Source organism: Belonocnema kinseyi, chromosome 4 (assembly GCF_010883055.1).
Source record: "Belonocnema kinseyi isolate 2016_QV_RU_SX_M_011 chromosome 4, B_treatae_v1, whole genome shotgun sequence".
Lineage (NCBI taxonomy): Eukaryota > Metazoa > Arthropoda > Insecta > Hymenoptera > Cynipidae > Belonocnema > Belonocnema kinseyi.
This window is the reverse complement of record NC_046660.1, coordinates 112,967,535-112,985,268: the sequence shown is the minus strand read 5'-3', so window position 1 is coordinate 112,985,268 and position 17,734 is coordinate 112,967,535. Positions and strand designations below refer to the sequence as shown.

Genomic DNA, 17,734 nt, shown 5'->3' with positions numbered 1-17,734 from the left:
TTTAGATGTTTGTCAATCACAGTTTAACGTAGCTTTGAAATAGCCCCGTCTCAGATAATTTTCAAGTTTAAAAGCGAATTCCTAATTGTAAAAAGGTATTGTTGTTCAGCGCCCATAAATGAAATTGTTGGTTTTCCAAAGTTCAATTTCAAAAAATTAATTTCTAGGCCTTAGTCGGTTAATATTTAATATTTCCATCTGGAACGTTAAAAATTACTGTTCAATTTTTCTGGTTTCTCATATCAAATTGCACAATATTAAATATGCACATACACACCCCCACACACACACACATATATATATATATATGTATATATGTATATATTTATATTTATTTTTTTTTAATTTCATTTTGATAATCTGCAAGATAAAAAAATTTCAACGTTTCCAATTGGCTAATTACAAACTTAAAGCGTTCATATTTATACTATATATATATATATAATTAAAAATTTGTCATAAGGACAACCGCAGGATTTCTCCGGGAACGGGTGCTAACCTGGAAAATTGCTTCTGCATTTTTCCTGGAAGTGTTTTAGCATATTGTTGACACGCAGGGATGCTTTTTAGGCCATTGGAAAGTGAAAGCTTGGCACCTTCAAGAGCATAATTTTGAAATAGTAAATTATTTAACTTTTTAAATTAAAAATGCTGAATTTTGAACGCTTGATTACTTTGTTTTAAGAGCTTGAATTTTCTTGAGCAATTTCAATCATCGGGGGCTTACGAAGAAATTGTACGAAACAGGGAACATACTAATTTCGTTGTCTTATTGTATGTATATAAATAACTTGTTTTATAGAAAATATTATTTTACGGCATGCAAGTTCTTACGCCGTAAAACAATAATAATGGAACAAAATAATCTATAGAGACTTAAGAAACCTAATTCTTACTTTTTGGATAAACGTATAACACCCGCACTTTGTTTAGGCCAACTGAATTAGAATAAGCATTTTTTTAAAGGATTACACTACACGTATAAACGGCACACTGATCGATCGACCACGTTCTTCCTATTGCGATAATGAAAGCCCTAACTGCGCTCACTTTTTCTGATTCCAGAAGATTATCTTTCTTACTCGATTTCTCAGCTTCTTCAGCTCTCTCCGCCTTTTCCATCAAGTAGTTGGCTAATTTCTTCGGGAATTTAGTCTTCACAGAGGCTGAAAGAAAAGACCCTAATTCACATGCAACTTTCCTAGGGCAACCTTGAAGAAGTCTTTCACCAGAAATATTGCCATAGTGATGAATATACTCTTCGAGATCACTGTGCCAGTTTCTAGTAACATTATTTTCTTCCCTGGTTTCCGCATGATGATAATGATGATCGGGATGAGAAGGCTTGGAGTGAAATAAATTTTCAAGTCCAATTAAATTTTGAATTCCAAAGACGTTTGAAATTGCTGGATAAAAGATACGAATTATGAATGGTAGCACAATGAAGACTTTGAAGAAGAATTTAATCAACTGTAGGAATTTGAAAATCTTGAGAGGTACGAGGAGAAGCTTCAGGGCGAGAATGGGTATCACAAAGGGAAGAAAACTGATTGCCATTAGTTGAATTAGTTGCCAGAAATAATCGCCTAGCATTCCGAGGGTTGATAAGAAGGCGGAGGTTCGACTGTTGCAATCGTCGTTGGTTTGGCAGGTGGAGTCTTGTTTGTACCAGGAACAACCAAAAGAGGAGGCGCCACCATCTGATGGATAATAGGAATTTCGCCACTTTTGGATCTCCTGTTCTTCAAGGATATTTCCGTAATCTCTGTATTTGTCTATGTAATCATTAGGTGGAATTGTATTATAACCATCTACATATTTAGGATGTTCTCGTTTTTGCTGCTGCTGTTGATGGTAATCTAGAAATGAGAAGTTATAGTTTTATAAATGGAGAATGCGGAGACTAGAGTGGTCCATTAAAATTTTCTTTTATTAGAGGACAACGATTCTTGCCGATTTGTGTAATTATTATGTAATCTATTATTTATAATAATGATTATTATTATTTACCTTCATACACTTGAGCATGATACTGTTGAGTTTCTGAAGAAGACGATTTGCTCATTCCTTCGTAAGCTTCTCGTTTCCATTGAGTAGGAGATTCGTGATTATACAGCCATCCTGAGTTTTTTAAAGTAGGCTTTTTACTAAAATCGATTTTATCTGAGTTTTTGAGAGGTAAAACTTCATTTTTCATTGATCGATTTTGTGAATTACTATTATTCCACGTTTGGTGAGGCGTCTCCTAAAAACATTTTATTGGGTTAATATTTTACGGCTTTGATGAATTTAAATTACCTACTAGAAAAATATCTTGATAGTTACTGAAAAAAAATCAAAATCATTATTATTAGGTAAATTATGTAAGGGTTATTTTTTTAATTTTTACATTTCAGACCCCGTCCACCCCATCGTAAGGCTTTTTCTAAAGTGTGTGCACATTGCATAACTTTTTTTTTTTACTCTAGAGGATCGAAGAGTAGTGTCTATAAAATAAAACCATACAAATAAATTTTATTTTTACCCCCCCCCCCCACACGCATACAGAAACCCAGCGACCCAAATATGACAAAAAAATTAAAAAATACATTTTTACGTATTATTGTTGATTTTTAAAAATTCGTGTCGTATTTTTCATATAAATATTAACTAATGGGCAATTGTAACATTTCCAATGACTTTTAAACAATTTCTAATTGTTTAAATAAATGTATCGTATTTAAACAATTCCTTATTCCCAAAAATTGTAAAAAATCGTATTTTCTAAGTGTAATGTAACAGTTGGTTATTGTTTGGAGTAATAAATTTTTTTAATCATTAAGTAATTATTTAAACAATTAATTATTGTTTCTTTTCAAAATTTCTAAAAATTGAGCCAGAGATGTCCACTTTTTCTCAAATTTGTATCTTATGCTAATTTTTGTTGAATAACATAATTTTGATACACTTCTTCTAATGTTTAACAAATCTCTATTTGTAGAAACAATTTTTGTTCGCTCAAGCAGTTTTTTCGATAATTAATAAATGATATAACATAGAAGACATAAAACTATTTTCTCGAACACCTACGCGAAAAAGACGATTTTTTCCGTCTGAAAATAGCGAACAAAATAAGCGATTTCTCAATCATTGACGTGAGCTTTGAAAAATAGCATGGTTTTTCCACTAGTGAGGAAAATTCTCCTAACAAGTGGAACAAAGTACGTTGAAAAGTGGGAGAAAATGATGCTTTGTCGTGAATATAAGATTGAAATGCCGTCACGTGGCGCCATCTGCAACTCAGGCGTTTTGCATCAGATTCCACTATTTTCAGACGAAAAAAGTCGTCTTTTTTGCGTAGTTGTTGGACAAAATAGTATGAGTCACTCGTGGAGTATGGTTGATTGAGAACTAGCATTCTTTCACGCTCTTTTGCAATCGACCATTTTCCCCACTCGTACCACAATGCACTCTTTCTGACTGTAGTGCAATTATTTTTTCAAAAATATTTTTAAAATCGTATTTTCTAAATTAAAAAACACAACCATTTTTTAAATCTCCATTTTAAAAAGGCCCTCAAGTAGAAAATTTGAAGCAAGTTCACCGTTACATGTGTGAAACCCTGGCGGACCGAAAGAACCGAATGGAGCCTCTACAAAGTACCCGTAAAGACCCCATTCGGTTCCTTTTTAAAAAAATCAAGAAAAAAAAACTAACACAATCAAATTTAAATTGTTAAAATTCGGATTCTACGTTAAAATTTGCATTATAAACTCACAGAGTAATGGCAATACTTTTTCTTGCAGCGTTAAAAACTATAAAAAATTAAAAAAACCTGTCATTTACATGGGCCGAAGGCGCCTTCAAGTGCATCTTCTTTTAGTAGTAGTTCATAAGCGTTCCGTTGGTAACTTTAAGAATATTTTCTGGATGCTATCGCCACGCAGTGGCAACCTCAGACAACAAAGCTGCGTTACAAGTGAGAGAGAATTTTATTTCTAAACTTCGCGCGCAACATACTACTTGAGATATTATGGATGCGCTTAAAGTCACTTCTACAGAAGTCATTGACATTTTAAAAATGTTTAACGCTGCAAAAAAAAGTATTGCGATCACTCCGTGAGTTTCTAATGGAAAATTTAACTTAGAATCCGAATTCCAACAGTTTAAAAGTTGATCTTGCTTTTTTTAAGTTTTTTAAAAAGGAACCGAATGGGGACCCAATGTGGTCTTTACGGGTACTTTGCAGAGGCCTCTTACGGTTCCTTCGGTCCGCTAGGGAATTACAGAAATAACTTAACAACAGTCTTATAAATAATCGTACAAAGCTAAAACGATAATCAGCATCACGTTTTAATATTTATAACGACTATGAAAATGTACAAATGCGATCTTTTACGAAATCTAAAGTGTTTTTTTTTGTAACATATCTAGGGAATGATATTCTTTTATACTATTCGTACTGCCCATTTTAGAAGGAACAAAGAAAATTTAAAATTAGATTATATAATGCTTTTTATTATTCAAAGTATTATAAATAAATTCTAATACTTTTACAAAGTTGGCTACAGTAATGTTTTAATTATTTATATTATCTGAAACACAGCCCTTCGTCTTCAATAATGTTCAAAGAAAATTTTGAAACTTGAATAATAATTTTTAATAATGAATGTACTTTCCTTATAATATATCATCATAATAATGATATTAAAATTATGATAAATTCAGTAATAAACATACTTTTTTATTTTAAATTTTATTATGGCTTTTATGATTTATTGAATAGTACGCCTAAAGCAATATAAACCTACCATACTCAATTTGAAGGATATTTGAAGTAGAACAGTTACTTGTTCAAACAATGCCATCAAGCTTTTAACAGAATTTACTATTCAAAATCATTTAATATTATGTTTAATTCATAAAATACGAGTATAAAAATATTTTCGGGGAAAATTATTGTTTAATCAAATTCAGTTTGTTAAAAAAATGTTAATATATTCTTTGTAAACACTATACAGTCGCAAATAAATAATTTTAAATGCTCCATTTTATATTATTTTAAAAAGTTTTTGAAAGAAAACTGCTTGAGCAACTAAAATGATGGATTAGATGAGTTACAATCACGAATTCTTTAAAAAGTTATGGGATGAAGTCAAATTCCCTATGAGTAGTTATTTGTATTAAAAAAGATGACAGGAATTGATGAAAATAAACAATACGTAAAAATTTAGATTTTTGGCACATATTTCCATCCACAAATGGAAACTTTGTAGGAGGGGGTTATCTTGCCCTGTAGGTGTAAATCGTTTTTTCGTTGTCCTCATGTGCATGCATGTTTAACATGGACGTAAGATTTCGCTGACATGACTTACCCTCTTTAAGTTATAGTGTTCTAAATTATGAGGAATTCGTGATTGTTTTTCTGCTACAGGTATCATCAGACTTGATTCATTTTGAGTAGTTTCGTTGTTTAATAAATTGTTCATGATTGAATCAATTTTTTCAGTTTCTTTAACACTGGTCTCTGCAAAACTACGTATGTCTAGCAATCCAATAATTAGGAGGATTGTCCTTGAAACCGATATTCTTGGGAAAATAATAATAGGCAGTGGCGACCGAAATCTCATGTTTCTGAAATACATACAGACACATTAGTATGATTTACAAAAAAAAATCGGAACATTATCTACAACTAATATTACTTTAATATCAAGAAAAAATTTTTTTAATATGGATTTTTAAATTGTTTATGTTTTTAATATAGTGAAATAAAACTCAGTTCGAGAAGAAGTCAACAAGCAACTTCAATTAAGGGTTTCGTAAGCTTAGGTTTAATTAAGATAAGGTAATTTTTCTTATTTTTCTTATTATTGAACAACTGACATGAAAAAAAGAAAAATGCAACATATCTAATTTTCTTTTTTTATTTTACAAGACACTTCCTTTTCATATCTGGAATTTAAATAGGATGCAAAATGAAACAAATTGTGCAATAAAATTGTACAAGAAGGCTTACAAACAATTATGTCCCTTGAAAAAATGTTTTTTAAAACACAAGCAATCCAGAAATCTCACACCACTATTTTTCAACGGATCTCCACGTTTCGAGATCCCCCGGAGCCGAAAATCAAGTTTTGACGATAGCGTAAAAAAAGTATGAATTAAGAATTGAAGCTCTTCGAAATACCTATAATTATTGTTTCAACCTTTTTCGGACAGGACTCGTTTTTTTTTTTTTTTTGGTTTTATGAATCCAAATGAATAATTCGAAAATTATAATTTTCAGCCAAACCACGCTAGATAAGTAAAAAGTACACGAAGAAAAATATCCTGTGAATACAGCACAGCGATTTCTTTGAATAGAAATCGCATTGAATCGAAACGATATCGTGTCAATTCAAGAAAATAGTACTTTGAATGAACGCGACGGGAAACTTGATTTTATTCATTGCACCGTGTTACCTCAACACGGTGGCGCTGCGCTTTGAGTTTACACGACTCCCTGTCGATTTTAAACGAAAGTTATCACTGTAGGGTAGGCTCACACTCGCTTGAAACGTTTCTGGAAAATATAAGAAAATAGATAGATAAACGTTTATTTTTCAGCCTGCTGGCCTTAAAAAATTGAAATGCTTACACTTCCATTTTTTTTACAAAATTTTCTTACGACTATTTCTTACAAAGTAACATCCATCCACACCTTATAGCTAATCCGCTCGTTTCTATAGCCTATAGTTCCCGCTGCGCCTCGCCACGCCTCGCACGCATTTCGCTCTTTTATCGCTATGCCTCGCATTACCAGCCTTCGTCCCCGCGGCTAACACCTAATACTTAACTATTATTTACAATATTTACATTTTTCTTACATCTACTTCCTCGCCTATTTAAATCTTTCCTTCTCTTTTTCTCCATCTTACCCAACACCCACTTCACCCATGCTACTGCCCTTTTGTCCCCCCTTTCATGCAACAATACCTCCATGCTTATCTCACTCCTTTCCACCTTTTCACACTCCTCCAACCAGTGTTCAACTTTTGCATCCCCTTTCCCGCACAGTTCACACATTCTCTTCTCTCTAGAAATCCAGAACCTATTATAACCTTCCATGCAACCGCATCTCATTCTCGCTATAAGTCTCTGACTACCTTGCTCTCCTTTCTCACACAAATATTGCGCCTCTCCCTCGGCATAATCCACACATAGTTCCCGATAAACCTTGACTCTCTTATCCTCTCCTCTCCTTCTACCTTCTCTTTCTCCATGCCATTATTTTATACCAACTCGTATACCTTCCATCCTTCCTTCCTCGTGCCTCCTGCTAACTTCATACATCTGCAATCCATTCGTTCTAAAATACCTTTCCCTTTCCGTCTCCATCTTTGCACCAATACGTCTGTTCTCCTTCTCCCACCAACACTCTGTAACCAATTTACTTCCCCCCTCTTCCAAAAATTTCTCCTCATAATTACACGGTCGACTCCCTGTTATAATCCCTAAATTCGTTCTTCCTGTCTCCCTCCTGACAATATAGTTCGGCGTATTCCTTGCCAACCCAAGTGTCCACTTTACATACCTCTCCTGTATCCTATTTACCTCCTCACTTACCTTCCAACCCCACACCTCCACTCCGTAAAATAAGACGCTCATCACTAGCGAATCAAACAATTTTATTCTCCTTACAAAATCATCTGCGAACAACCTCTCCCCCAGCCCCCACACCTTCCTCATCACCACATTTTCCCTTCTCATCCTCTCTTTTATATGACCATCCACTCCCCCATTCCTTCGAAACAGGAAACCCAAGTACACAAACTCTTTCACCTCCTGTACCGCTTTTCCGTTCCACTTCCACTCCCTTCCCCTATCTCTCCCACCTTCCTTCCTGAATACCATAACCTTCGACTTTTCCGCATTTAATTCTAGCCCATTTTTGTCCAAGTATCTTCTCAACCTCTTCATCATCTCCTTTAAAGCCTCTTCGCTCTTTGCCAACAGCACTGTGTCATCTGCATATGCTAGTGATCATATCCTGACTCCTCTTACCCTAACTCCTTCTACCACTCCGGCCGCTAGCTTACTTTCCATATCCGCGATCAAAATTGCAAAAAGCTTTGAGCTAAGTGGGCACCCTTACCTCAACCCCCTATCCATCCAGAATCCCTCAGAGATTCCCTCCCGTCTTCTCACCCTACCTTCCGAAAAAATTCAATCCTCACGCGAATTTTTCAATTGATTTGGATCAAATAAATTTTATAGTACTCGTTAGGTAGTCAACCAACACCTACGACTGCCACTTTTGTGAACAAAACACAATAAAACAATAAAATCATTGCTTTTTCACTGTAAAAATCAATTTTTGTCCTCTAAAAAAATACCTAGATATATTTTATGTAGTTTTTTAGAGAATAACTGAGGAATTTTAGTGTAATAATATTGGAAAATGTAAAAAAAAGGTTTTTCTAGATAAAAGTGTAGTTTTTTAAATCATACTAATTTTGTGAATTTGGCTTGTTTAATTTTGTTCTTTTCTCCAGGGTCGAAATTGACAAAAGTAGCAATTGCAGGTGTTATTTGATACCTAACGAGTACTATAAAATTAAGTTTATCCAAATCCATTCAGCGGCGGATCCACAGATACCCTACAGGGGATGGGGGTACCGCTGCCAACCTTATACTGAGGACTAAAAAAAAGGTCCTCAATTCAGTTTATTTTAAATTATGAAATTATGTTGATAAGCTATTTTTAATGGCATTATTAAATATTAAAAAAAAAACAATATTCTTCAAATACTGTGAACCTTACATAACGCCTTATACGTGTTTTTTTGCAAGCTCAGGGGGGGGGGGCGATTGTCACCCTCTGGATCCGCGCCTGAACCCATTAAAATTCGCGTATAGATTGAATTTTGTCCATTTTGCCCCACTGTGCGCCGTGTTGATGCAACACGGAGTTCGTTTCGCGCGATCTTTTACTCCACGTATAAGAGGAGATTAAGGCTCTGAGTGTAAAAAGGAGATACAGAATTATTTTTCTGGAGTGGAAATCGGGGCTTTTTAGAATTTTAAAATAAAATCAACCAGAAGTATCTTCTGCGACCGATAACATTAGCTAAATTTTAAAAGGTATGTCAGAAAAAAAGTAAAAGAAAATTTCTGAGGCGTTGCACAATTCGTGCACAAACAATTTCGATCTTTTCAGGAGTCGAGCGAGTTTTGCAAAATCAAAAACAGTTAACGAAGAAATTGTTCAGGTAGGTTAAAAGAAGATCTCTAGAAAGTTTTCGCTCAATTGGCATAGTATCTATCAAAATGTTGACGATGATACGATAGCGTTTTAGGTAAGATTCCGCCGCAAAGGGCGGTGAGACACAGATAATTTTTATTTAAAATATATACGGAAAATTAGAATTTGTTCGAAGTTAACTGAAATCGGTAGTGACAATTTAGAATCATTTGTCCTGCATTTTTTAAAGTGATAAAGTAAAAAAATATATTATAAATAAACATAATAAGATAAATCAAATAGCAAAAAATAAAAGTGGAAATACTATATTTGGCGCCGATTTTTATTGCTAAGTATTAATTATTTAATTAAACACATAAAGTACGAGAGATGTAACTAGGCTTATTTTTAAAATTATCTTTATTCTTTTTCAAATAAAAACCCTGGCGGGCCGAAGGAACTGAAAGGAGCCTCTAAAAAGTACCCTTAAAGATCCCACTGTGTCCCCTTTCGGTTTCTTCTTAAAAAACTAAAAAAAAACAGCAGTATCATTCTTTAAATTGAAAAAATTCGGATTCTACGTTAAAATTTCCATTAGAAACTCACGAAGTAATCGCAATACTTTTTCTTGCAGCGTTAAAAACTTTAAAAAATAAAATACCTGTCATTTACATGGGCCGAAAATTTGTTTACATTCTCATTTTTTATATTCTTATCGGTGAAGGTGTTAAATTTGTGTGAAATAAGATATATATATTATTAAATATATTTATTTACATTTATTTGCAAATTTTGAATTTTATTTTTAAACTTCGCGCGCAACATACTACTTGAGCCATTGGGATCTGAAATTTTGAGGGCACCACTAGCGGTAAAAGCAATATGGCTGGCGACAGTAGGTATATATCTCATACGACTCGTGTAAAAACATTAAAAATTAGTCTTAAACCTTAAAAATGAAAGTAGTAATGGCTCAAATTTGTAATTTTACAAAAACTACACCGGCTTGTAGAAGCTTCGTAGAAGGAGAAAGAATTTTACATGCAGGACACCTATTTTGCGGAAAAGAGGTGGAAAATGAAACTTCAGTTTCTATTATTGCATTTTGTTTGCAAACTTCGAATTTAAAAAGTGCTCTACATGAAATATCAGGAACTTTATTGATTAATGGTGTCGTCGAAAAAATGCAGTGTTCGTGTAAAGCTGGATCCAGTCAAAAATGCAAACACATAGTTGCTACATTAATGTTTCTGAACATACAATGTCGTGAATATTTTGAACTCTTGTTGTCTGAATAATAAATTCTTCAATTTTTCCCCCTCATAAACATTTAAAATGTAATATTAACTATTGACATTTCAATGCAAAATTTAATTTATATCGGCTGAAAGGAAAAATCAGCAGTAACTAAAAAGAGAAATACTTGATGATGATTACCCTACCGATAGAAATCTTTGAGTATATTCTAAAGATTCTCTAGGGTCAGAGAAGCTCAGAGAAATTCTCCGCAGGCACTCAAGCAGATATATTTAAAGCTCCAGGTAGCTCTTTTAAATGTTTTAAAGGCTTTAAAATGTCCTTTCCGAAATTGAAATAGAAATACGATCATAAACAACAAGCAGAGAGTCTGAAATTGAAGTAAGAATTCGATCATAATAACAAGCAAAAAGGATATTTCAATAGAGTAGCCAACACGTAAGGGTCCTTTGTTAAGCTTTCGGATTAAAATTTAGAAGTAGATTTTTTAGATTTCATAGTTAACAGCCTAAAACATAAGTATATAAGTTATAATTATAAATAAGTATAATGAGAAAGTTCGTCAATTAAAAAAAAGTGTCCATAATTTGAAGAAAAATTTAAAAAGGGAGGGTCGGGTTAGCGACGGCCAACTACTGTAAATATCTCTGCCCATCCGGTACGTGACGAATACAAAAGGAACATTATATTACCGTCGCAATATTCTTAAAAGGACCTTGAAAAGGACTCAATCTTCTCAGATTGTCCCTGGCGGACCGAAAGAACTGAAAGAAGATATTTCTATTTGGTTAAACAATTTTTATTTGCTCAAGCAGTTCTCTTTCAAAAACTTTTTAAAATAATATAAAATAGAACATATAAAATTATTTGTTAGCGACTGTATAGTGTTTACAAATAATACATTAACAGTTTTTTAAACAAACTCAATTTGATTAAACGATAATTTTCCCCGAAAATATTTTGAAACTCGTATTTTATGAATTAAACGTAATATTAAATGATTTTGAATAATAAATTCTGCTAAAAGCCTCATGCCATTGTTTAAAAAATTAACGGTTTTCCTTCAAACTTCATTCAAATTGAGTATGGTAGGTTTACATCCCTTTAGGCGTACTATTAAATAAATTATAAAAGTCATAATAAAATTTAATACAAAAAAGTATATTTATTATTGCATTCATCATAATTTTACTATCATTATTATAATGATATATTATAAGGAAAGTACATTCATTAATAAAAGTTATTATTCAAGTTTAAAAATTTTCTTTGACCATTATTGAAGACGAAGGGCTGTGTTTTAGATAATATGAATAATTAAAATAATTAAAACATTACTGTAGCCAACTTTGTAAAAGTATTACAATTTATTTACAATACTTTGAATAATAAAAAGCATGATACAATCTAATTTTGAAATTTCTTTGTTCCTTATAAAATCGGCAGTACGAATAGTATAAAGGAATATCATTCCCTAGATATATTAAAAAAAAAACACTTTAGATTTCGTAACAGATCGCATTTTTACATTTTCATAGTCGTTATAAATATTAAAACGTGTTGCTGATTTTTGTTTTAGTTTTATACGATTATTTATAAGACTGTAGTTAAGTTAGTTCTGTAATTCCCTGGCGGACCGAAGGAACCGAAAGGAGCCTCTATAAAGTACACGGAAAGACCCCATTGGGTTTCCATTCGGTTCCTTTTAAAAAAACTAAAAAAAAACCAGCAAGATCAACTTTTAAACTGTTGGAATTGGAATTCTAAGCTTAATTTTTTATTAGAAACTCACGAAGTAATCGCAATACTTTTTTTGCAGCGTTAAAAATGTTTTAAAATGTCATTAACTTCTGCAGAAGGTGACTTCAAGCCCTTTCATGATAGCTAAAGTAGTATGTTGTGCGCGAAGTTTAAAAATAAAATTCTCTCTCACTTGAAACGGAGCGTTGTTGTCTCAGGTTTCCACTGCGTTGTGCTAGCATCCAGACAATGTAACGAGCGACTATCGCGATTGCTTTTCGCTTGATGTTATTCGATTAAATTAATCGAATCTCTTATGCGGGAACTTTCGAATAAGTTCGTAGGGAAAGTCATAAGGAGTTTACGATGGAAAATTTTAGGATTCCTGAAAATACGAAATTCCCACGTACAGAGCTAATAATCGTTAAGAAAAGACCTGGGGATAAAGCTTACATTTACTTAGGAAATATGGTATTTTATTTGCCCTTAGAAATAAGCTACAAAAATGTCTTCGGTCTGCCAGGGACAATTTACTTAGGTTCGGTTAAGCATGGTGTCGTCGGGGAGGGTCCTTTTTCAATCGTGTAACTTCGGAAAGTGGACTCACCCCGACGGGGCCTGAAACGGAGAGTGGGGATGCTTAAGGGTGGAGTAACGGGGTGTGTCATCCAATCAATCAATTGTCACATCCGGACTTAGTTGTAGGAGAGTTTATTTAATCAATACTTTGGATATTTCTATATCTCTCGATCAAGTTTCATTTTATTTAATATTTCAATTTCCCGGTTCCTTTTTAGGATCAACACCAACTGAACTTGGCCAATCAGATCAAATCCGCGTCTTCGACATGCGCGGCCCGTGAAAAAAAAATTCTTAAAGTTACCGACGGAACGCTTATGAACTACTACTAAAAGAAGATGCTCTTGAAGGCGCATTCGGCCCATTTAAATGTCAGTTATTTTATTTTTTAAAGTTTTTAACGCTGCAAGAAAAAGTATTACGATTACACCGTGAGTTCCGAATTTCAACCATTTAAAAGTTGATTTTGCTGTTTTTTTGAGTTTTTAAAAAAATACCCGAATGGGGTCTTTACATTTGAATAGATTTCTTTGGTGCATTTTTTAAGGCGTTTAAATAAATTATTGAAATATAAATAAATATAAATTTGAATATTTTTCGAATTTATAAGTTATAAAAAGATTTAATAATGAAAAATAGGTTAAATAAATGCATTCGTTAAATTTTACTAAGCCAATTGAGAGGAATAGGATTTGCACTTTTTCTGTTCCCGTTGGGGGATTTTTAGACGGAGGAAAAATCGCGTATTCATAGGAATACAAATTCTTAATTTTTCTGAATTCAACGCTTATTACCGGGCGTAGAGGCTCCATTAGGTTCCTTCGGTCCGTCAGGGATCTCAGAGACTAAATCATTCAAATCGACTCTGCTTATAGACTCAAATGGGCCAGGCTATTTTGCTTGAGAATACTCAGAGATTTCTATCGGTAGGGTATAACTGTTTTTCTTTAATCTTTTTTATTGACAGTGGAACAAGCTTGAAAATCAGTCTCAATTTCGTGAATTTTTTCTACTTTATTCTGTTTTATTTCTCAAGTGATACTATCAGTAAATGCTGTAAATGCACTAAAAGATTGTTCATATTTTCTTTATTAAATATAAGTTTATTTACATTTTAGAAAGGACACTGTGGTACTGGCCATTGCTTCTTGTACAGATAAGAAGTGTTTATGGAGTCAACCTCCAGACTTTTGTTTTCAGCAATACGAACTAGCACCAGCGTCGGATTTACCAAGGGGCACGGCGAGGCTAGTGCCCCAGGCCCCGAAAAATGTTAATCCGGCAGTGATTAGCACCTCCTGAAAATCATGAATGTTTTGTTGAAAACTTTAAAAAAGAGTATCCCTGTATGAAATGCCAGATAAAAACCATCTAGAAACCAGATAGAGACTGAGTATAACTTCATTTAGTTTCTAAACGCCTCTGTCCGGTTCTTAACTGATCTCAATTTCAATATCTGGCATGGAACCGGATCCTAACCGGTCCTTATATGGGAAATGGTTTCAGAAAACATGTTTTCAAAGTCTTCTAAACGGTCCTCACCAGCTGCTACCCGATATTTTGGAATACAAATTAAATATTGTCAGACACTAGAGTCAGTTTCTAACTGTTCTCTAACCGGTTCCTAAAAGGCACTTCCTACTGGTGTGTAATCAGACCGTTCCTGCCCGGGTTCTATCCGGCAATCGAAAAGAGAAATCAGATATTGTCGATGACTGAAGTTAGTTGGTAACTGGTCCCTAACAGGCTTCTAAAACACACTTAACACTCGTGAGTTCTCTAATTGTTTCTAACTGGGTTCTGTTCGGAATTCGGGAACAGAAATGAACTATTTTCAAGGACCGAAAGTAGTCTTTAACTGGTATCTAACCGGTTCGTAAAAGAAACTTGACACTCGTGTGTGTTGTAATTAGTCATAAACAGCTTCTATCCGGCGATCGAAAACAGAAATAAAATATTTTCGACGTATGAAATTAGTTTCTAACTTGTCTCTGACTGGCTTTTAAAAGAAACATGACACTCGTGTGTACTGCAGCTGATCGAAACCGGGTTCTATCCGACGATCGAAAACAGGAATCAAATATTGTCAGACCGCAATAAGTTTCTCAATGGTCTCTAACCGGTTCATAAAAGGCACTTTACACTCGTGTGTTCTCTCACTGTTCCTAATTAAGGTCAATCCGAAATTTTGGACGGAAATGAAATATTCTCAAAGGTCGAAATTAGTTTGAAACTGGTCTCTAACCGGTTTCTAAAAGCCGTTTGACACTTGCGTGTGATGTAGTCGGTTCGAACGGGTTTCTGTCCGGCGATCGAAAACAAAAATAAAATGTTTGCAAAGATCGAAGTTAGTTTCTAACTGGTCTCTAACCGGCTTCTGAAAGGCATTTGACACTCGTATGTGCTCTATCCGTTTTTAACTGTGTTCTATATCTGGCGATCGAAAACAGAAATCACATCTTTGCGAAGACCGAAGTTAGTTTCTAACTGTTCCCTAAACGGTTTCTAAAAGGCATTTGACACTCGTGTGTGCTTTATCCGTTTTTAACTGTCTTCTATATCTGACGATTGAAACCAGAAATCAAATATTTGCGAAGACCGAAGTTAGTTTCTAACTGTTCCCTAAACGGCTTCTAAAAGACACTTGACACTGATATGTTCTCTAACCGTTCGTAACCGGGTACTATTCGACGATCGAAAACAGAAATAAAATATTTTCAAAAACCGAAATTATTTCCAAACTGGTCTCTGGCCGGTTTCTAAAAGCCGTTTGACACTTGTGTGTGCTGTAGTCGGTCCAAACCGGGTTCTGCCCGGCGATCGAAAACAGAAATAAAATATTTGCAATGACCGTAGTTAGTTTCTAACTGGTCTCTAATCGACTTCTGAAAGGCATTTGACACTCGTGTGTGCTTTATCCGTTTTTAACTGTGTTCTATATCTGACGATCAAAAACAGAAATCAAATATTTGCGGAGACCGAAGTTAGTTTCTAACTGTTCCCTAAACTGCTTCTCAAAGGCACTTGATACTGATGTGTTCTCTAACCGTTCCTAACCGGGTACTATTCGACGATCGAAAACAGAAATCAAATATTGTCAAAGGCCGAAATTAGTTTCTAACTGATCCCTAACCGGCTTCTAAAAAGCAATTGACATTGGTGTGTTGCCTAACCGTTCCTAACAGGGTCCTATGTGGAATTTGGGAACGAAAATTAAATATTGTCAGACCTAAATTAGGTTCCCGTACTTCTATAAGAATATATATGGAATTACAAGCAATCGCTAAGGTGCCATCTATAAGTTTCTGTTGGTGTCTTTACTTCATTTTTTGTAATTCCTTATTGATCCCCATAGACTTCCGGATCTATATAGCTATATATGGAATTGCCAACAGCCACTGAGGGGGTTTCTATATGCTTCTGTTGGTATCTATATTTCCTTTCGCTGAATGTTCCATTGATTCTCAGATTGTAAGGCTATCATACACTATCATAGTCTATGTAGTCCTATTTGGAACCACCAACAGTCATTGGGGTGGTTTCTATACGCTTCTGTTGGTATCTTTACTTCGTTTCCGTGAGTGCCATATTGATTCTCATAGACTTCCGGGTATGTATGGCTCCATGTGGAATTACCAATGGCAACTGAGGTGGTTTATATATGCTTCTTTGGGTATATTTTTTGTTTTTTAATACCTCATTCATTCTCATAGATTTCTAGGTCTATGTGATTTTATATGACATTGCAAATAGCCACTGAGGTGGTTTCGATACGGAAATGGGAAAATGGAAAAATAAAAGGGGAGCGTGTAGAGTAGAAAAAAGGGTAAAGGGAATTGGAAAATGAAGATAGGGGAAATGGTGGAAAGCGAAAGCAGAAACTGTAAAGAGAAATGGGGAGAAGGAAGGGGGAAAGGGTTAAATGGGGACAGTGGACAGGGTAAAGAAAAACGGTGAAGGGGATTGGGAAAGGGGAAAGAAAAATGCAAAGGGGGAATTGAGAAAGAGGTAAAGGGGAAGGGAAATGTTTCCCTTTACTCATGTTCTTTTTCCTATTCTTCTCTTTCCCCTTTTATTCTTCTCTTTCTCCCTTTTCCTTTTCACCCTATCCAGTTTCTCATTTTCTTCCTTCTTTTTCCTTTTCACTATTCCCTCTTTCTGTTTCCCCTTTCCTTTTTTCCCCCTTTTCCCTTTACTATTTTATCCTTTTCCCCTTTCCCTTTTGTAAATATTTTATGATGAAAGGGTTAAAAAAGCAGTTCAATTTACGTAATATAATATTACCACTTCTGCCGAACGTCCCAATTGCATGTTTCAGTGTATTTATAGCGGGCATAATATTTTTTATGTAGCGGGCGTAAAGTTTCACGTTGACCCCGCAGCGAAGTGTGCATGTGAGAAGACCACTGGGCTGAAAGTGTCCACCTTACGCCTGCTTTAAGTGCATGCAATGGCGCGTTTTCAAAGGGGGATGGACAAAAATGATTTTTCACAATAAGTGTATTTTTATATTATCTTTTATTTTTCAAAATATATTCAATTTCATGATAAAATCGATTGTTTTTTTACGAGTTTTGTATTTAATTGAATAGATGTTGAAAAATAAAAAATTATATAAAAATACACTTATTGTAAAAAATAATTTTTCCAAGTAATTGAAAAACTTAAGTTTTACTCGATGGCATTGTTATTATTGATTTGCCCTCAGTTCACAGGCAAATTTTTATTCTCTTAAAGTCTCTTACTTCTATTTTGTTCTCTCTGCATTGCCAAACTCTCACTTCTCGTCCCTTGAAAATACTACGACAGACATAAGGAGAGACATCCGACAGAAACATTATATAACGTAATCTTACATCTGTTACATTATTTTACAGGATGTTACATATATTTCCATATACTGGTAGGTACTTAGCGCGTCGTAGCAGAAAAGTCCCTCTTATTAAATCCATA

At 34.2% G+C, this 17,734-nt stretch overlaps 1 protein-coding gene across 1 annotated transcript in view; it reads right to left on the bottom strand.

Moving 5' to 3' along the window:
• Positions 1-558: 558 nt before the first annotated feature.
• LOC117171427 overlaps positions 559-17,734 on the bottom strand; it is a 201,874-nt gene continuing 184,698 nt past the window's right edge. Inside the window, exons 3-5 of the mRNA XM_033358739.1 lie at positions 5,355-5,613; positions 2,011-2,245; positions 559-1,859 (exon numbers count right to left, since the gene is read on the bottom strand). Coding sequence (XP_033214630.1) covers positions 961-1,859; positions 2,011-2,245; positions 5,355-5,613 — 1,393 coding nt within the window. The 3' untranslated portion in view covers positions 559-960. The remainder of the gene's footprint in view (positions 1,860-2,010; positions 2,246-5,354; positions 5,614-17,734) is intronic.